Source organism: Osmerus eperlanus, chromosome 7 (genome assembly GCF_963692335.1).
Source record: "Osmerus eperlanus chromosome 7, fOsmEpe2.1, whole genome shotgun sequence".
Lineage (NCBI taxonomy): Eukaryota > Metazoa > Chordata > Actinopteri > Osmeriformes > Osmeridae > Osmerus > Osmerus eperlanus.
Genome location: NC_085024.1, coordinates 15,328,335 through 15,349,062, shown reverse-complemented (window position 1 = coordinate 15,349,062; position 20,728 = coordinate 15,328,335). Strand labels below are relative to the sequence as shown.

At 54.6% G+C, this 20,728-nt stretch overlaps 1 protein-coding gene across 1 annotated transcript in view; it reads right to left on the bottom strand.

The window, feature by feature from the left end:
* Positions 1–403: 403 nt before the first annotated feature.
* Positions 404–20,728, bottom strand: part of LOC134023840 (intermembrane lipid transfer protein VPS13B) — a 152,059-nt gene continuing 131,734 nt past the window's right edge. The window contains exons 28-48 of the mRNA XM_062466198.1: positions 19,064–19,219; positions 16,610–16,876; positions 15,016–15,099; positions 14,278–14,453; positions 12,411–12,581; positions 10,457–10,667; positions 9,956–10,144; positions 9,662–9,805; positions 8,108–8,382; positions 7,449–7,576; positions 7,130–7,323; positions 6,016–6,134; positions 5,687–5,921; positions 5,382–5,576; positions 4,822–5,209; positions 3,674–3,850; positions 3,373–3,543; positions 3,042–3,218; positions 1,914–2,016; positions 973–1,246; positions 404–739 (exon numbers count right to left, since the gene is read on the bottom strand). Coding sequence (XP_062322182.1) covers positions 491–739; positions 973–1,246; positions 1,914–2,016; positions 3,042–3,218; positions 3,373–3,543; positions 3,674–3,850; positions 4,822–5,209; positions 5,382–5,576; positions 5,687–5,921; positions 6,016–6,134; positions 7,130–7,323; positions 7,449–7,576; positions 8,108–8,382; positions 9,662–9,805; positions 9,956–10,144; positions 10,457–10,667; positions 12,411–12,581; positions 14,278–14,453; positions 15,016–15,099; positions 16,610–16,876; positions 19,064–19,219 — 4,083 coding nt within the window. The 3' untranslated portion in view covers positions 404–490. The remainder of the gene's footprint in view (positions 740–972; positions 1,247–1,913; positions 2,017–3,041; positions 3,219–3,372; positions 3,544–3,673; positions 3,851–4,821; positions 5,210–5,381; positions 5,577–5,686; positions 5,922–6,015; positions 6,135–7,129; positions 7,324–7,448; positions 7,577–8,107; positions 8,383–9,661; positions 9,806–9,955; positions 10,145–10,456; positions 10,668–12,410; positions 12,582–14,277; positions 14,454–15,015; positions 15,100–16,609; positions 16,877–19,063; positions 19,220–20,728) is intronic.

The following is a 20,728-nucleotide window of genomic DNA, read 5'->3' as shown; positions in this document are numbered from 1 at the left end:
TCTTACATAAAGTTGTCTGCGTTATAACGGATTCATACAAAAAAAGGCAACATGAACAACAACCGTGTTTGGCAAAAATTACGTATAGAAAATAAGACCCCTCATCAATCATACAATGTATTACATTTTAAATAAAATAAATGAACAAGCAAGCTTACATTTTGCCAGCTCTATTTTCCTACAGTTGTTTAACATGTAAATCACACAAACATCTCTAGGTGCGAGGGGATGTAAACATTAGTAAAGTATACGCAGCACAGAAATATCGTTTAGAAAACATATAAATACATCTGGAGGTGCATTGTTTTCTGTAGCAAAAGCCCAGGTCTATCCTAGCTGTGTTGGTGAAATGTTGGTCACTCGTACAATGGTTAGACAAAGTTTGATAAACGTCCCTTTTTCATGGCTCTCTATGTTGTATTGCATAAACAAGTCCCAGGCATCTAAACATTCAACGAAAGGCCGTTTGTGAATCCACAAGCCGTGTGTGTCAGTGGAAGCCGACTCGCAGCGCCTTGTTCTTCACCATGGTGAACTTGCTGACGAACACGGTGGCGGCGGCGGGCTCCACCAGGTAGCGGTAGCTCTTGCTGACGGTGGGCGGCGGCTCGGCCATGGTGACGGGGGGCTGGGCGTGGAGCGAGGCGCTGGACGGAGACAGGTACTGGGACGCCCTGCTCACGTAGTCCACCAGGCGGCGGTACTGCAGCTCCGACAGACGCTCGCGACCACCGTCGCCCTGATAGGAGGACAGGCGTCACGCTGTTAGCTGGTCCTCACTTCACCCATGACCTCTCTTCTTCCTCATCCCTCCTCACCTCCTCCCCCTCTCTTCCCTCCCCTGCCTCACCTCGGTTGCCCCCCCCAGGGCTTCACCTGCCTCATCCTTTCAGGTCCTCACTCTCCCCCCAACTCCTTCCTCCCCCTGCCTCATCCACACAGGTCCTCCCTCCCTCCCCCACCCCCACTCACCTCAGCGTCGCTGGTGATCCTGGCCTGCTGCAGGGTGAGGGTGAGCTGGCCCCCCGGGCTGTGGGGCTCCTGGCCCCCCAGGCAGGGCTCCTGCTGGCAGGCCACCTCAGTGACGGGGAAGGCCTGCTGCTGGGTGTCCTCACTCAGGCTCACCACGAACAGGACCTCCCCGGTCAGCAGCAGGCAGCCCGCGTGCTCCTGGCCCGACCCGCTCACGATGACCACCTCCAGCGCCATGTGGACCTCCGGGCGCCCCAGGGACTGGAGCATCTTCCTGTTGAAACGCACGCACACGCATGTAAACACTCACGTGTACATGCCGACGGCCATGAGCAGGCACGCACAGACGCACACAGCAGGCATACATCACACACACGCGTTCAAGGGCAGCTCACACAGGAAGACATTCTCCGCCGACGAGAGACCACACACAGTCCACCCATGCATGTACGCCATAGTGACCATGCACATCAATACCAGTGTATATATGTAATCTAAGTGACTACATATGTAGTACCTTCTGCAGCATTCCTTAGCCCCCCCCCCCCCCCCCCCACATACACGTGCGTGTGCCTGGCTGAGAGCTGTGACATGTTCCCCTGCTGTGTTTGTGTGTGTGGGGGGATGTACATTCCTACCTCACTATCCTACCTACCCCCGTAACCTCTCTACCTATCCCCTCTGCTCCCCTTCCTACCTCCCTCCCTCCCTCTCTCCATTTCCTTTCCCCTCTCTCCCTAACCCTGTACCAACCCCTGGTCTGCCCCTCCATATGCGCCATGGAATCAGCTCTGGATAGAATCACTGTAAAAACCGGAGAAGGTCGCTTCTCTGGGAGCTTTGGCAGAGTGCTTATAAAAACCTTTAATGTGACATGTGTGTACGTGTGTGATAGTTGCCCTGCGCAAGGTATAGGGCAGGGAACGTGTGTGTGTGCTTACCAGACGTATTTGACGTGGCTGTTGGGGGCCAGGGCTGACTTGCCTTCTACGGGGAGGTACAGCTGTTTAGGCAGCTGCCACAGTCCTGCTCCGTGAAGGATACCTGTAACACACACACACACCCACAGAACAAGGTTAGCATACCAGTCTATCGTGGGGCCCCAGGAAGCCATACACCTACGCTACACATGTATGCTCAAGTACTTCTTAACACCCCCCACCCACACACAGAAGGCTTGTAACTACACAGAGACCCCTGTTTGGTCCCCACGGCCCACAGGATGAGAGACAAACTCGCATGTTGTGTGTGTGTGTGAGAGAGGGTGTATGTGTCTCAGAGGGAGGTCATCCACGTGCGTGGTGCTGCTCCTCATTCCAGTGTTCTGAGCGTTGGCCCGAGCCAGTGATGTCATGTACTTAAAGCAGGTCATAAAACACACAGCGAGCCGCTCATGATGTCACTGCTGGGCTACTCTGGACCGGGTTCTGGGCCGCGTGTGGGTGTTTGCGTGTGTGATAGTCAATCCGAGTAAGTGGGTGTGGGGGGAGGGGGGTCAGTCCCTGGCCAAACGTTGCTACCATGCAACAACAGTCCACTTAACCTCCCAGCCCTGGCACCCCACTTAGTGGGTGTGCCTGAGTGTGGGTGTGTGTGTGTTGGCATAAATGTGTCTCTGCAAGCAATTTTGAGCGTGTGTGTGACTGCGCGCAGTGCTGTGGGCCAGGTAGATTAGAGGCGGTCTTGGGGGAGTCGTAGCTCTTACATGGAGCTGTGCACCTCGTTGGCTGTTAATGTACTGGAGCGCTGACCTGTTAGCACATGGCGCCCCCGCCTCACCCAACACACACACACACACTGCCTAGCAACCCCCCCACCCCCTATAAAACACACAAACCACCTCAAGAGCACCAGCCCCTCAGAGTCAACAGGTTTTTCAGCAGCTCATGGTCTAGCCTCACACACACACACACACTCTCCTGGGCCAAGACAACCGAATGCGAGATCGCCGGCAAACCAGATTGACTTATGTGTTGTTGTTGTAATGTGGTAATGCATACACGCGAGTTAGCATGGCGTTAGCGTAGCATCTCGTTTCTGGGCAACACCTCTCGGCCAGTCACTCTCACCGTATCCCGTCTGGGAGACCAGCTCGGCCGCTCCTCCGATGGGCTTGGTGAAAACTCCCACAATGCCTTTCCCCACTCCGGAGATGACGCCGCGGGCCGTGCTGCCCGCCGAGTTGGGCGCCTCCCACGTCCGCTGGAAGTTCTGCATGGGCTGGTCCACGATGCCAGCGATGGCCCCTAACACACACATACACACACACTAACATTACAAACCACAATCCATAGAGTATAACCAGTAACGTTTTTTCTTCTGTATTTGTGCTGCAGTATAAAAGTGACTTTTGCACAGTACGGTATGTATTGCCAATTCTCCTGTGTGTGTGTGTCGTACCCAGCAGGCTGATGCCCAGGCGGGACAGCCCCTGTCTCAGCCCGTCCCCCAGGCTCTCAGGCAGCTGTCTCCTCCACTCCTCCTGCCTGGTGTAGTGCTCCTCGTCCAGGGAGAGGCGGTCCATGTTCCTGGCCAGGCTGGTGGCCAGGTTGGTGATGGATGTCAGTGTACCTGGAGCACAGTCACACAGGCTGTTACATACATGTATACATAGTTACCATAGTGAGACTGGTTTATTATATAAAATAAAAAAGTATAAACAGTGTCTGTGCGTGTCGCCCCTAGCGACGGGGGGAGGTACCTTTGGAGATGTGTTTGACGAAGGAGGTGGTTCCCCGGGAGACCCCGGTGACGAAGGCTCCGGGCCCGCGGGTCAGGCCCTCGTACGGCAGACGGAAGAAGTCGGCCACGCCGTTCCCGATGCTGCGGACCAGACTGGCAGGACTGCCCAGGATCTCCAGAGACCCCACCACCCAGCCTGGAGCACACACACACACAGTATAAACATATGAACACATATATACAAACACACAGGATACCAAAATATGGAAGCACATACACACACAGTTTAAACACATATGGATACACACACACGTATATACATTTGGGGACACACACACCTGTCAGTTCCCGGCTCCACCTCATAAACAACACACAACCCTTCAGTCCTCTGACTGCATGACTCCTCAGTGATCACACATGTTTACGACCGCGTTAATGTACCACGGAGCGCCGTTCCGCCTACCGTGCCACATATGCTGCTGCCTGAGGGCCTGCCCCCCCCCCCCCCCACCCCCCCCCCCCACCCCCCCCCCCACCCCCCCCCCCCCACCCCCCCCCCCCCACCCCCCCCCTGCCTGTATGACATCATGGCGTGATCCACGGCAAGATTTCAAGATTTACGGCGCTTAGCTATCTCACCTCTGTCATGGTGGGACTAGGCAATGTGGTGGGCACAGCTCATTGGTATTTATACGCTGCGAACGGCATCGGCAAAAAAACAATCTAAAGCCCGTTTCTCGAAGGCCCTCGACCGTTGGCTAGTTTTCCGTCAATTTGCGCCTGAATGATGAGTGCCACTGGCAGCAGCGCTGGGGCGGGGGGCTGGGGGCGGACGTTTTTACGACAGCCGTCTCGCATTGCCGTTTGTGGGGGCGCAAAAGGTTTGTCGGGAGGCGATGTTTACTGGCCCTCGTCATGGCGACGCGCACGTCTGGCAGGGCCTAATCCTTCCCAGGCTGCTTTGCGGTGACTCGGAGATGAGTCAGGTAAAGACCCAGCGCTGCTGAAATACGAGCGGAACACTGGGTCCTAACGAGAGAGAGAGGGGGCACGGCCAGAACAATGATTTCTGAGGTGAGATGATGAGGTTAAATCATACCATATGCGTGTGTTTATGTACAGTATGTGTGTGTGTTTATGAGTTTGTGTGTGTCCGGGCGTACTCACCAGCTCTGAAGAGGGCCCCAGCGGCGTAGTGCATGGCGAGTGCGTGAACCAGCTGTCTGGGGGTGGTGCACAGCGAGTTCCTCTCAAACAGCGAGAACGCCAGGGGGGTGTGGTCCGAGGCGATGTACAGCTTCAGGGAGGCGTGGATGCTGACCAGCAGGCTGACCGGCTGGATGGCCAGCCTCTGGAGCCGCAGGGGCCACAGCAGTGCCTGGAGGCCGTGCAGCACCGGCTCAGGGAGGACGGGGGCCCTGGGGTCGGGGGAACCGGGCGGGGGCGGGGCGGCGGCCAGGGCGGAGTTAGGGATGTAGGTGTGGAACAGAGTCTTGATGTAGTAGACGAAGGTGTCCTCCAGGTAGACACGAGCTGGCTGCAGCTGGAAGGTCACCTGAGGTCAAACCCACAGACGAGTCAGTATGTGAGAGGCGCGTTTGATTTGACTCACACTCCCTAGTACACTTCTAGGGACTGACTGACCAGTTCCACTGTACTCGCTAGGATAAATCAAACGCGCCCCCCCTCAGGGGTTCTAGGTGAGTGTAGGCAGACAGGAGGCTGACCTGGTCCAGCGTGCGTCCGTCCGGCGCCAGGATCAGCCCCAGCGTCAGGAAGCAGCTGCTCACGTACTCCTCCAGCGCCGCCGTGGACACGGTGGGGTTGGCCTCGCTGCTCCACGCCACCGGCTGTGCCCGCTCCTCCTGGCACAGCAGCACGGGGAAGTGGAAGCTAGCGCGGTTGTACAGCTGGTTGTCCACCTGGGATTAGAGGTTGGGATGGAGATTGGGATTACATTGGAAAATTGAGATTGTTTGTGTCAGTTTGTGTGGGAAGGTAGGTTCACACACACACACACACACACACACACCTGAAGGCTGGCACAGTAGACCTCCACCTGGCATGCCTCTGCGGCCCCCCCACGACCCCCCAGCCCCAGCCCCGTGGGGTCCAGCTCAGACTGGGCCGGAGCCACGTTCACCAGCAGCCTGGACAGGGTCAGACGCAGGAGCTCCACGGAACCCTGGGGGCTGGTGATGTCATCATTCAGCGCCACACTGGCCTCACTCAGCAGCACCCGGAAGGCTAGCTTCTGATTGGACATCCTGGGTAAGCGAGAATGAAGTTAGAATCCATGCAATGGAAGTGAATATGAGATCAGACACAAGCGTAAGTCAGTACATTTATTTTTTGATCTACCTGTTGTGTTGGCTGATGACCGAGTCAACGCTGCCCTCTGGTGCCAGGGTGAGGATGGTGGTGCCACTCTGCTGGACCACATGGATGTAGAGACAGCCAAACCCTGAGAGGAACACCACCTGAACAGCACACACCAACATTAGACACAACACCACACACACAACCTAACATCAACCTCAACACTACATATATACACCACACACACAACCTAACATCAACCACAACACTACATATATACACCACACACACAACCTAACATCAACCACAACACTACCTGAACACCACACACACACAACCTACCATCAACCACAACACTACCTGAACACCACACACACACAACCTACCATCAACCACAACACTACATATATACACCACACACACAACCTACCATCAACCACAACACTACATATATACACCACAGACAACCTACTGATGATCAGATATATCTTGTATAAATGTACACAAGCAAACAACAAAGCACATCTAGTAACCAGACAGCTTCACCTTACAAATCAGATGCGTTTGAGTAACTTTACCTGTCAGGTCAGGTGTGTAGTGAGTGTGTGTTTGTGTGTGACCTGTGACCAGGCAAAGCATGGCAACATTGTTTAGGTTCTGTGTACCCTGAGGATCAGCTGTATGGTGTAGTGTGAGTCCAGGTGGTGTAATACGTGTGTGTGTGTATGTACGTAGAGGGTTAACCTGAGTAGTCACAATAACCCAGACTCTCACCCTAACCTGGGTCAAGGGGTCAGGGGTCAGGCTGGGACCCTCTGGTAACCAGAGCCAGATGCAGTTCTCTCAACCCACAGCCTGACACACTACCTAAACACACACACACCACCTCAACCACACCATGTCAGACATATGTCTGACCTCTAGCAGTAGACATAACTTGAAACACACACTGCTACCAGGCTGACCTAGCGAGCCCTGACTAGGGTCAGACAGAGAGAGAGAGAGCTGTCACTCAGAGAGACCTTCCCTGCTCCCTCTAGGACTGGTCTGGGGTCAGTATCCCCTCCATGATTATAACCCGAGCCCTGAAAGATAGGGGTATTCTCACTGCTCTCTAGTGGCGGAGGGAGGGTAGTGTGTGTGTGTGTGTGTGTACCTGCGTCCCAGGGCTGTTGATGTCCAGGGGGTCGGTCCAGTCGGTGTGTGCGTGCGTAGTGGTGCGCAGCAGCAGCGGGGGCAGGGCTTCTCTGAGGCGACAGTCTGGAAAGCAGGCAGCCGGCTGGTAGAGCTCGTGGTGCACGGAGCAGCTGGCTGGCAGGGCCCTGCAGAACAGCTCTGTCCTGGGGGGCTCTGGGGCAGGGAGGGGGCGCATGAGAGGGGTAGAGAAGAGGAGGGCAGAAAAGGGTTAAAGTAGAGTTATTTGAGTTCACTTCTAGAAAGATGTACTGTGTGTGTGTGTGTGTGTGTGGCCTTACCTCTGAGGCTCTCCTTCAGCAGCAGGGGGATGGGACACGTATTGTGGACGATCATACGAGGACAGGGGTCTTCGCTCAGGGTCAGGTAGGTCACACCCTGGTGCTCCTGGTGGGTCAGCACCAATGCCCTGGAACCACACACACACACATATGTACCAATGGCAAATAGCAAGCACAAGACACACACTAACACACACACACACACACACACACACACACACACACACAAACATACGCACAGAGGCATGTCCCCAGGCCTTATTGAAGTCAGGCCTAGGGACAGTCTGTAAGAACACAGCTGGCCAGTAAAGTAACTAAACACAAGCTTGTATCTATGAAAAAAGGCCGAGTCGTAAAATCAGTTGAGCACTCATGGGCCCAATTATGAGAAGCCTCGCTCTCTGTGTTTTCTGAACTGGGAAAGCTGTCCAAACAGTCATCTGTGTGGAACTGGGCCTGGGCCACCCCAGAACAGAGGGAGCGAGGGACGAGAGGAGAGACGGAGGGAGAGGATGAGAGGAAAGAAAAAGAAAACAGCGAGAGACAGTGGAAATGTTGAGGGCCGTCCTCCTGGCTTCAGCACCAGTGGTTAACAGGCTGTGTCCAGCAGAGCCTCCATTTCCTGTCCCTAGAGCAACAGTCCGGAGGACTTCACCCACCTGGTGGCCAGGCCAGCGCTTCCGCACGTGTCCCCAGGGACCGGGACGCTCTGCCTGGGGAAGTCGGCTCGTATAGGGGCGGGGAGGCTCCAGGCTCCAGGCTCGTCCCTGGGCACGCAGCTGAAGAGTATGTGCCTGAGGGGGAGAGGGGAGTCTAGCTCCCCCTGGTGGCTGGGGCGGAGCAGGTCCCAGCAGGGCACGGAGCAGGGGCTGGGCCGCGCACCCTCCTCACCCGGGGCCAGGGTGAACCCTTCCGTCTCTGGGAGATCACAGGCCTGGAGGACGGGGGGGGGGGGGGGGGGGAGAGAAAAGAGAGGGGGGAAAAAACACATCAGAGAAAAGAAGAAAGAGACGAGAAGATGGGAGAAGAAGAGCCAAGCGGGGGGGAAAAACAGAGGAGAAAACAACGGAAGAAGAAAAAAGGAAGAGAAGAGCGGAGAGGACCAGGGAAGAGAGGAGCAGGGAAGAGAGGAGCAGGGAAGAGAAGAGCAGGGAAGAGAAGAGCAGGGAAGAGAAGAGCAGGGAAGAGCAGGGAAGAGAGGAGCAGGGAAGAGAGGAGCAGGGAAGAGAGGAGCAGGGAAGAGAGGAGCAAGGAAGAGAGGAGCAGGGAAGAGAAGAGCAGGGAAGAGAAGAGCAGGGAAGAGAGGAGCAGGGAAGAGAAGAGCAGGGAAGAGAGGAGCAGGGAAGAGAGGAGCAGGGAAGAGAGGAGCAGGGAAGAGAAGAGCAGGGAAGAGAGGAGCAGGGAAGAGAGGAGCAGGGAAGAGAAGAGCAGGGAAGAGAGGAGCAGGGAAGAGAGGAGCAGGGAAGAGAGGAGCAGGGAAGAGAAGAGCAGGGAAGAGAGGAGCAGGGAAGAGAGGAGCAGGGAAGAGAGGAGCAGAACAGAGAAGGGAACCAAACCAGGCAGACAGGGGAAGGTCACCACAGAGCGCTGTTAGTTTAGTTTGCACTCTTGTCTTTCTCCCTCCGAGCTTTGGGCTAAATTGGTAGCAGGGAGCCCATGCTGGGGCTGTATGGTGGGCGCTGCTGGGAGGATTAGACACTAAGCATGATGAACGCCCCGACTAGAAAGGAATTCCTGGCCTCGTCTGTGGTTTGTGTTATTGTTGAGCCCATCACGGGCTTTTATTTTTCACCCAGATCTTTGCAGATAATTACTGGCAAACCTTGCCATCCTTGGTAAGGGGGGGGGGGTCTGAGGGCTCGTTAAATGACATCAGCACCCCGCTCTTTGGGGACGCCGGGCGCATGAAAGGAGGGAAACCTGCTTCCAATTCTGCCTGTTTGTCTAATGTCCCTGTGAAGTGTGTGTGCGAAGTGTCTGTGTGTGTGTGTGTGTGAAGTGTCTCTTTGTGTGAAGTGCGTGTGTGTATGAGTGTGTGTGTGTGTGGCCACATGGTGGGAATAGCCGAGTAGGGACGTAGGGAGTAACACGATCTGATGAAAAACGGCTCATTGTTCTATCTCTCGTTCTCCATGTCTCTCTCTCTCTACCCCATCCTCTCTTTCCATCTCTCATTCTCTCGGCATCCCTCTCTCTCTCTCTCTCTCTCTCACCTGGTCTCCTCCCACGGGAGAGCGAGACAGCAGGGGTCTGTAGTGGACGGTGTAGGGTGTGTTGTTGACCAGGACGGTCCTGTCCTCGATCTGCAGGATCTGGACCCCATGTCTGACCCCGGAGGACACGCAGAACTGGCACACCTGCACACACACAAACAAGATTTGAGTCGGCTATGAAAGGTGATCACAAACATGTCTCAATTTAGGATGATTAAACTCCCTCCATCTACATTATATATAAATATATCATATGATGATGACAACCAGACACCCCCAACACCCGCCACTGACCTTCTGCCCCCCAGCCGCGCCCCCCAGGGGGACATCGGCGTCCACGTAGCCCTCCTCATCCAGAGGGAGCACCTCCTGGGTGGGGCCTTCCTTCCAGCGGGGGGAAGTGAGGTCGTGGACCAGCTTCAGGGCCGTCGACTTGTGGACCGTATTGGTCTGGGCCCAGTAGATCCCGATCTGGAAGGCCTCCTGACACACACACACACACACACACAGGGGGCGGTCCAGGGGTCACAACCCACAGAGGTGGAGGGGTTTAGAACGGGGGCTGTCGCTCTACATGTTAACCTCGTGTTAGCCTGCTTCAATGCTGGTCCATCAGCCCGTCCTCCCCACTGATCCCTCTGTTGCAGCAGCCTTCTCTCTGTCTCGTGTGTGTGTGTGTGTGAATGTGTGTGTTAGGGAGGCTCTATATCCTTGTACCCTTCTGTGCAAACGGTGTGTGCGCGTTTTTCTTGGTACAATCCCTTTCCTCGTCCACACTGGGGGGGGGACACTCACCTTGAAGTTGGGGGGCACTAGGACCCTGCCGGCGGGGATCTGCAGGATGATGGTCTCCCCCTCGAACAGCCACAGGTCCCACAGGGAGTGGTTGGCCAGCAGAGCCCAGGGGAGGAGCTCCACCAGCAGGGTGTTCAGGCCCCGCCGCCAGGCTGACAGCTTCACCTGCATGGGGCTGTCCCACTGGGCCACCGCCTCTCCAGCACCAGACCTGGGGGGAGGAGGAGAGAAAGATGAAGGGATGGAAGGATGGAGTGCTCTTAGATACCTTTGCGTGTGGCACGAGGCGAGCAAACCACGGAACACACACACACACACACAGGAGGTACACAGGAAGAGTAGCACTGTGACATAAACAAACAAACCGAATACACATGGTGACACCACACCGGATGTCACACGCGTCACACATGCCAACGAACACATGGGTGGACACAAACAACTTGTGCAGATACAAACACACGCACACACTGGAATGGCATCTGGGGGTATATACACACACACACACACACACACAGTCCTCTAGCGTCCTTGAGATGAAGAGAGGCGAGGGCGAGGAGGCGGAGCTCTAAAACTACAGGTCAGAGGTCACGACAGCATCAAAGAAAGCACACATGTGTGCCTCAACTTGCTCTCACTCACACACACACACACACACACACACACACACACACACACACAGCAGCAGCTCCTGTCATAGCTGCCAAAGTAGCGGGTTCCAGTAAAGTGTGAATTCTGACAGCAGCCCATCGTTCCAGCCCCCCACCCACCCCCACCCACCCCCTCACCCCCCTCCACACGAGCGCGTCCCCGGCCCACTACAACATGTTTGTTTAACGACCGCTGAGGTGTTTCTGCCCTATTACGGGGGCCGACGGAGGAAGAAAAACACACATTTACCACGTCGACTTCCTGTGCCCCCCGGACCCACCGCTCTCTCACCCTGCCCGCCAAGCAGCAGTGGTTAGCGCTGGAGAGACTCTGTCAAAACAACACACTGTGGAAACCTTATCAGCACGGAGTGAAAATAAACTCATTAAACTGTGATTTCTTTGCTGCAGTCCAAGTTCCGACCGTGTCTACAGATAGGCATCGGTGCTCACGGTCTTGGGTTGACGTCCCCTCTCTCTGAGAGACGCTGGCACATATCTGGGCCAGACCCACACACAAACACACACATCTAAACACATCACACACACACAGGGCAGTGTTCCCAGAGGGAGTGTGTGTGATGTGTTTAGATGTGTGTGTTTGTGTGTTTATGCTCGAGTTGAAATGTGTGTGCGCGTGTATACGTGTGTGTGCGTGCGCATGTCAGTGTATATGCGTGTGTGTGTATGTGTGTGCACGCGTGTTGGCCTTGGTCTCTGCTAGAGCGTCTGGATCCCAGCAGTAGATAATGAATGACAGAGTAACTCAACACCCCAGCTGGCCTGCAGTGACAGCAGAGCGGCTCCAGAACCAGAACCAGCACACGGCCCAGGGCCGGGCCCCGGACCAGCCCCACGTACCAGCCCCACGCACCAGCCCCACGTACAGACATGTGGCCCGCAGGCCTCCACCCACCGCTCTTTGTAGCCGTGCCCGAGGGGCTGTGAGTGCGATCAAGATCTGTGTGAAAAGATGGTCTCTTCCCAGTGTTCTGGACTGATGCGTGTGTGTGTGTGTGTGTCTATGCTTGCTGGCACACACAGGCGTTCACGCACGCACACACACACAGCTCAGCATGTGCTCCGTGTGTGTGTCCCAGAGCAGTGACATCCAGATCTCCTGTCTGTGACACGGGTGCTGAGATCTCATCTCGGAAGGAAGCAGCTTCATCAGCTACCAGCTGCTGATCTTACTGTGGGAACTGAGAGAGTGAGCAGCGTTGCCCAACTCCACACAGACACACACAGACAGACAGACAGACACACAGACAGAGACAGACAGACACAGTGAGTGAGTGCCGTACCTGTCTGTGTCCTTGCTGACGTAGGGCCAGGGGGCCTGCTGTTGGGTCTTCAGGCCGTAGAAGTCAGCCAGCAGGTCCTCTGAAGGCTCCTCCTCTCCGGCCTTGTTCACCATCTGCCTGATCAGGCTGGTGGAGATGGGTACAGCACAATGGGACGCATCCTCCTCCTCCCTGCAACACACACACACACACACACACACACACACAGACAGGGTCAGGAACAGTATTAACACAACGCAACAACAAAAGTTCATTCCAGTGAGCATCCAAACTACCCTGCTCAACTCTCCAACCCAGAGCCTGAGGCCTGCCCTGCCTGCTCTCTCCACCCTGACTGGGGTGAGCTGTACTAACCCGAACCCTGAATGGACCACTGGCTGGCTGTAGTCTGGAGGACAAGAAAAAAAAAAATGGAATGAAAGGAAATCATCCTATTGGTTACTTCTGCCCCAGACACTGGCCAATTATGTGGCTACAAAAAAAACTCCTGACATCTACTAGTCCAACTAGCATTTATTTCTTTGGACACACACACATACACACACACACACAAGAACCCAGGGTTGTCTAGTCCTGAGGGTATTGATATAGCCTATTGTACAATATTTTGTACTATATAAAGACAGTAGGTTTGTGGGCAGACGTGGGAAGACGTGTTGTTGACAGTTAGATTTTCATTGGTTCCAAGAACTGGGGGAGATCAGACAGACAGTTTTCCATTAGCTACAGGTCCCAAGGGAGCTCCAATTGGCTCTCCAGCCCCGTCTGTGGTCAGCAGATATAAAGATATAAGAGTTATGGTCAGCTTGTCTTGTCTGTCTCTGTCACCCTTCTTGGCTGTCTGCCTGCCTGTCTGCCCACCTGTCTGTCTGACTACCTGTCTGTCTGCTGCTTGTGTTGGACCATAGTCTCGTCTCTCTCTCCACATCTGGGGCCACAAAAATGTGTAATGGCAGGAAGAGGGGATGAACAGAAGATCATGGGACATGAGAGACCTGGTTGATGGAGGTAGGGGTGAGGGGTGAATGCTGGGGGACCGATGGGGGAGAGGAGGAGGCAGGAGAGTGGAGGGTGAGGAAGGGAGGGGAGAGAAAGCGTCTGGAGACGGGGATTTGCTGCTTTTGAGTAATCAGGTTTGTGAGTGACAGGAGACAAAAGCAAAATAGCATGGGGGGGGGGGAGAGGGTGATATATGGCAAGCTCTGCCCATAATGAAGTGGCACATGTCACACTCACACTGGCATGAGGCTAATGACCTGCTCACGGGCTATGGACCACACACACTCTCTCTCGCTCTCTGGGCCAAATGCCTGTAGCGTGTTAAACTTTATCTAAATTAGGTGCAATTACGCCCAAACCTGACATGTTGCAATGAGCAGCCTGTCCCAGCCTCAGCCAGCTGGATCCCACAAGCTCATGTCTCCATGTTGGAGAACTGATATTCCAATGTGCTGTTAGGGAATGTGAAGTAAGTGTCTTCTCTTAAAAAGCCATTGTGGAAGAGTCAAACCTCATCATCAGCACAGTCATGCTCTGATGATGTCATCCTGATGCTCTCCACCAATGGCTTGTTGTGTCATGTGCAGCCTCACCATGGGTTATGAACATTGTAGTTCAACTGATGTCATGTGTTGACGATAGTGTAATCTACTGGGCCTGGAAGGTGAGGTGGTGTGTGAGGTGCATTGTGGGTAGTGTAGTCTACCTGGCCTGGAAGGTGAGGTGGTGTGTGAGGTGTATTGTGGGTAGTGTAGTCTACCTGGCCTGGAAGGTGAGGTGGTGTGTGAGGTGCATTGTGGGTAGTGTAGTCTACCTGGCCTGGAAGGTGAGGTGGTGTGTGAGGTGCATTGTGGGTAGTGTAGTCTACCTGGCCTGGAAGGTGAGGTGGTGTGTGAGGTCGGCCTCAGTGTTGAGCAGGGGCTCCTCGTGGCCCTGGCCCTCGATCACCTGGGTGTCGCTGAGACCGAGGCTTCTCTTCTCCACATGGAGGATGACTGGGTCAGGCAGGTGGCTCCTCATGATGAACAACGGGCTGAACACCACCTGGGGGGGCCACACACACACACACATATCATAACAACGCAACAAACTCATTACTCAACTCCAGCCCAGAGTGTCAGCATGCTGCCTTTGCCTGGAGCCTCTGTGGTTCCAGAGAATGAAACGATAAGGAGATAATGGGGCGGAAAATGATGATAATGATCCTCTCGCCCGACCCGCCTGAGAGCCAGGGTGCTGCCGTGTGCCTCACACCGTCCGGGGGAGCTGGGCTGTGGGTGTGAGCTTCTGGGAGGGATGTTGTGCAACTGGGACAAAAATGGGACATTTACAACCCGGCCTGTTTTTAGAACAACAAACCCAGCGCCGTGTTTGAACGGTGTTTACATGGAAAGTGCACTGGGATGTTATGGATTGAGGTGCGAGAGGATTCTGTATGAATCCCGGGGCTGCTCCCCGTGTGGCATGAGGAATGAATCGAGTTACTGGTGAGAGGGTCTGGTGTATGTCCTGGAAACCCTCCCGCCACAACCTCTGATGCAGGCTGAAAGCACGGGGAGACGGTACGCGACGTAGCATGGGTGAGGGTGCATGTCCTGGGACTCACCAGCCTCTGTTGCATGTGTGTGTCGCGTTCCATGGTGATGAGGGTGCACCAGACATAGAGCAGAGACCCACTGGAACAAGGCACCTGCACAGAGACAGCCCATCAACTAACCACAGCTATCCGGTAAAAAAAGAATAATAGTCATATTAAATATAAATTATAACTCCATGGCTGGGCATCAATCATAACAGACAACCCCGCCAGAGGTCTGTCACACGGTTACGCTCGAGGCAGGGGTTCAGCGAGGTCATCCGAGGTCGGACTCTTTGTTTATGTGTGTGTTCCTTAGGCCTGAGAGTGCAAAGCCCCACAATCCTAGTAAGTGACGTTTAAAGGGCCGGATCAGAAACACCCGATCATGTTTTGTACTTGACTCTTGTTCTTTTGGCTGTCCTCAGCCCTCCCCCAGGACCCCGCGCTCTGACACCAGCAACGGCTTAGTCGGATGGCTGTTTAACTGTTAACGCTGGATAATGGCCTGTTAAACCCACTCAGATCTGACACGATTTAATATCTGAATATGTGCCCTTTGAATGGTAAAAGCTCTTGATATTGGACTGGCGTTGTTCACCCGGACCCCGGGCCCTCGTTAAGGCTGGGGATTTACGACCAATCAGGGAACTCATTTACAGGGGACAGAAGAGAGAGGGCCAATGAACACGGAGTTCTGACACTGGCCTGGGTTTCTCTGGGATGAAGGAGAAAACACTGGCACGCTGCGCTCTCTTTCTCTGTCTTTTGTTGCTATTTCTCTCTCATTTATTTCTTTTCATTTATTTCTTTTAAGAGAAAGAACGAACATTATCCATTAAGCTCCCATAAATGCTCTCTCATTCCATCCCAGCTGGTCTCCTCCTCTCCCGGGTGATTAGATAGCAGCAGATAATGGAACATGTTGAGATATTCCAACAGAAGCACAGAAGCAGTCGGATAGACCGCCACCACATGAAACAGGACATATATAGAGAGAGAGAGGACCTGGAGGTTCTCCAGCTATGGAAGTTAGCTTCAAAGCTCGTCTCTGCCCCCCAGATCAGAGTGTTTCCTGTCCATGGCCAGTGTTGTTATGAAAGTGTCTAAACTGTGTGGTGCTGCCTCTCAGCAGCCCTGGGAAGCCTTTGAAGGCCTATCTGAAGGAGAAATCTTCATCTCTCTCCCCTCTCTCTCTCCGTCTCTCTCTCTGTCTCTCTCTCACTTCATCTCTCCCTCCCTCCATCTCTGGTTGACTGGAACAGCAAGGCAGGCTCTATGCCACTGTGGCCACCCATGAGAGAGGGACAGACTCCCTTGGTGGTCTCGTCTGGTCCAAACATAGACTCTAGGAAAGAGGAGGGCTCTGCTGTAGGCCATGAGATACTGACTTTAGGTGTCCTTGATTTAACAGTCCTTGCATGCCTGGGTCGGAACTCCGTATTACCCAAGCTAACACTGAAACATTGAAAAGCACTTCCGGAGGCATGTCCTATACATTTGAGCTAGGTATGACTGGACCTGGGTCAAATCCTAAAGGGCCTACACCAGGCCGGCCCATCAATCCTGCCGCCCGCTGAGGTAAACCAAGTGCATCTCATCATCCAAGAAAGCAAATAAACACCTGAACCACGGCACTGGCTCCGCCCCTCTCCTTCCTCTCCAGGCGGACGTCCTGGGACCAGTCCTCGTCGCCGCGCGCGCGCACGCACAGCTCCGTCATCTCGGCGTCCTCCAGGACGTAGGAGGGCAGCTTGGCGCCGCCCTGCAGGCAGGCCTGGTGCTCGCGCACCACCGTCTGCCCGTCCGCCCCCACGTAGTGCTGCACCACGCGCAGCTCCATGTCCTGGCTCAGGTAGCTGCACATCACCTGGCGCCCACAGATTATGATCTGGGGGGGGGGGGAGGGAGGAGGGGGAGGGGGGGAGGGAGGAGGAGTCGAGTTTAGAGGGGTTGGGAGAGGGCGAGTCGTGAGAGGGAGGGAGAGAGAGGAAGAGAGAGGTGCGAGGGCGGGAGAGAGAGAAAGAGAGAGAGGTGAGAGGGATGGGGAGAGAGAGAGAGGTGAGAGGGAGGGAGAGAGAGGTGAGAGGGAGGGAGAGAGAGAAAGAGAGAGGTGAGAGGGAGGGAGGGAGAGAGAGGTGAGAGGGAGGGAGAGAGAAAGAGAGAGGTGAGAGGGAGGGAGAGAGAGAAAGAGGTGAGGGAGGGAGAGAGAGAGAGAGAGAGAGGTGCGAGGGAGGGAGAGAGAAAGAGAGAGGTGAGAAGGAGGGAGGGAGAGAGAGAGAGAAGTTAGAGGGAGGGAGAGAGAGAAAGAGGTGAGAGGGAGGGAGAGGATAGAGAGAGGTTAGATGGGGGGAGAGAGTGGACAGAGTAGGGAGAGAGAGAGAGGTGAGAAGGAGAGAGAGAGAAAGCCTGTCTGACTGTGTTCTCTCAGCCTCTCAGCTCCAGTCGGTTTAGTGGGGTCACTAACCGTCACTCCAGATCCCAGACACAGACCAGTACTCTGGCAGTCAGATGGCTTTTCATCCTCTCTCAACACACACACACACACACACACACACACACACACACACACACACACACACACACACACACACACACACACACACACACTCTTACACACACAGAGTCCATAAGGGAGTACTCATCTGGAGCTGACACATCTAATTGAGCTCAGAATTGATTGTTTCCACCACCCTGTGTGTGTGTGTGTGTGTGTGTGTGTGTGCGTGAGGCTAGTGGTGGTGATAATGAGCATGGGGAGCTCAGCCTGGCCCCTAATGAGAGGAGCTTCTCCTGTTCATCAATCATCGCTTTATAGCTCTCACTGGCCTTCACTCACGTCATCAGCTAGCGCTGACACACTCAGCAGTCTGGACACACACACCACACACACACACACACAGTACAGAAACACAGCTCTGCATGCATGCATTCATTGTAAAGGAATCTCCACATATGTCTATGGCTATGATCTCCTCCAATCATTTTGATCCTGTCTGGTTCCTCCTATCATAGACACACACACGCACACACTTTAACATATTATGTAAAAAGATGCTCCCATCCACATGTGTTTTTGTACGAGGGGGACTTTGTGAGCAAGGAGGGAGCTGACATGAGGGGATATCATAAATACACAACCATACAGTAGTGTGACAGGGAGAAAGCCTCAAAACAAAACAAGATGAGGACCACTCATGCACACACACACACTCTCTCTCTCACACACACACACTCTCATACACGCACACTCACACACACACACACACACACTCTCTCTTACACACACACACACACACACACTCTCACACACACTCTCTCACACACACACACACACACACACACACACACACATACACACACACTCTCGGTGCTGTGGCCCTCTGTCACAGTCTGAGGCTGCTAGTTATGGATTGGATGTGACCGACACTCTTACCCTATCATCAGAGCCAATGAGATCAAGATGGCGGGCCGACCAGATAGGCATGTGGGTCCGTCTGTTATGGCTGGGGGCGCCGGCGGAGACATGTGTGACACTTGACAATGTTTACATAACAAAGTGTCCCCACATCATTGGGATGTGGCATCTCCTTTTTATTTTGCGGGAGGGGGGGGTGGGGAGCGAATCAAATGCCCTTGCGTGTTTCTCGCCAAACTCAAACACGATGTACACGATCCCCCCGTTCTCTGGAAACGCTGTTGTTGTTAGCGGCGTGCTGTTCTGCTGGAAGCCGATTGGACGGCGGTGGCCGAGAGAAACGCTGCTGTTTTCAGTTGCTCCTGGAGGACGCGCTGAAACCCGCTCGGATGGCTGGAGGGCGAGCTCGTGTTTGTGCCGGCGAACATCTCGTAATATGAACCAGAGTCGGACTGTCGTGCGGATGGATACAACCGCGCAGACAGGGAAGGGGCCTACGACGAGAATGTGTGTCCTCATTTGTCGTCTTTCGCAAGCTATTACTGTTACTGTTCCAACTGCTCCACCCCTGGATTTGCTGCCCCCCTGGTCTAACCCAGATCTGCTGCCCTCTGGCCCCCCCACCCGGGCCTGCTGCCCCTCTTGGCGGAAGGAAGGTACCTGTTTCAGGACACCGCTGAGCTGCAGCACCTTGATGATGAGCGAGGCGGTGCGGCCCTTGTAGTGGATGGTCCTCAGGAGGGTCCCGGCGTTGTCCACGCTGAACGGCTCCGACCAGCGCCAGTTCCCCCAGCCCTCCATGCAGATGTGGAGCAGCTGCAGAACACACACGCGCGCACACGCACACACAAACACAGACGCGCACACACAAACATACATACACACACACACACACACAAACACACACACAGGGACGGAGAAAGAGGGAAATACATGAGTTATCCTTGGCCTTATTTATGCCAGTGTGAATGTCAGGTAAACAAAACGGCTCTTTTGTTTATGGCTGTTTGGGGACGAGCGGGAGGGGGGAAGGGGTGTCCTCTGTGCTGGGTTAGAGGAACGTTAATGTTCTGAGGGCCCAGGGCCACCGAGGATCTGAGGGGCCCACTACACACACCGTAAACAGTCTGGTGAGAAGCGGCTAATGAGGACCTTCGCTAAGCAGCATGTAGCTGAGACGGGCTGCTGGGCCTGAACCAGCCCCCCCCCCCCCCCCCCCCCCCCCACTTCACCTCCCAATATCCCAACCCCTTCTCCCCCCCCCCCCCCATGACACGCTTGATGACCCTCCACCTGAGAGCACTCTGCGACTGAAGGCTTTGCTGCCAACATGCCGCAACACACAGGGGACGCTACCACTGACAAGAAAGAAAGGGGGGGGCACCTCCCTGTAGACCCAGGTTGAAACACTGAACAGCGTTTGTTTTTTTCACTTTTAGATTTACACTTGGGTCGTTCCCACAACGTGCTCGACATTTAACCAATCTGCCCAAGAAAAACAAATTACCCTCCGGGGTCAAAGGTGATGAGGACCTTGGACAGGCTCCTCTGGTTCTCCCCTCTCCAGACCCCACCTCCCCTTTGAAGACAGGTTCCGTTACAATAACACGCTTAATCAAAGCCTGAATCCAAATCATTTGAAGATAGCCCTTCGCGACTGGCTTGGCTGAGTGGAAATGACATAATTTCTCAGATCTCTATGTGGAATTACTCACGGGGAAGTGGCCGAGAGGTGTAAACATGGCTGAAGGCTGGGCCTCAGCACCTTAGGCCCATCTGCGGAGCCTGGCGTGTTATTTCAACATCTCCCCTCCCCCCCCTTCCCCACCTCTCCTCTCCTGGTCCACGTTACCCAGCCTTTGGCTCAACTTGACCTCAGAGGAGAAGTCATAACAAGGTTTCCCTCCCAGACTTCAAACGGCGGCGGGTGTTTGAGCGTCAAGCCCAGGGCGTGAGGAGCGGTGACACCGCTGGACTGGACACAAAGGAGGTGGGGGGGACGGGGGAGGGAGGGGGGAATGTGCTGCCAGTGGAGGGAGGCTGGAGAGGGACGGAGGAAGGGAGGCAAGAGAGAGGGTTGGAGGGGGTGGGGGGTTGAAAGGTTCAACCTGCCCTGTCAGAAAGCCGTCTGCCAGAATAGAACCCTGAAACAAGGGAGCCCAGCCAACGTCCTCATTTCAGTAAATCTGTTAACCTCCAAGAACTACACTCAGATTTCCTCTCCAGAACATGGAGAACTTCTCCATGTCTGGTCGTCCCCCAACACTCCCTGAGGCACGAGAGAAACTTCCGGAGCACACTGGAAGCTTCTTCCCATCTCTCTGT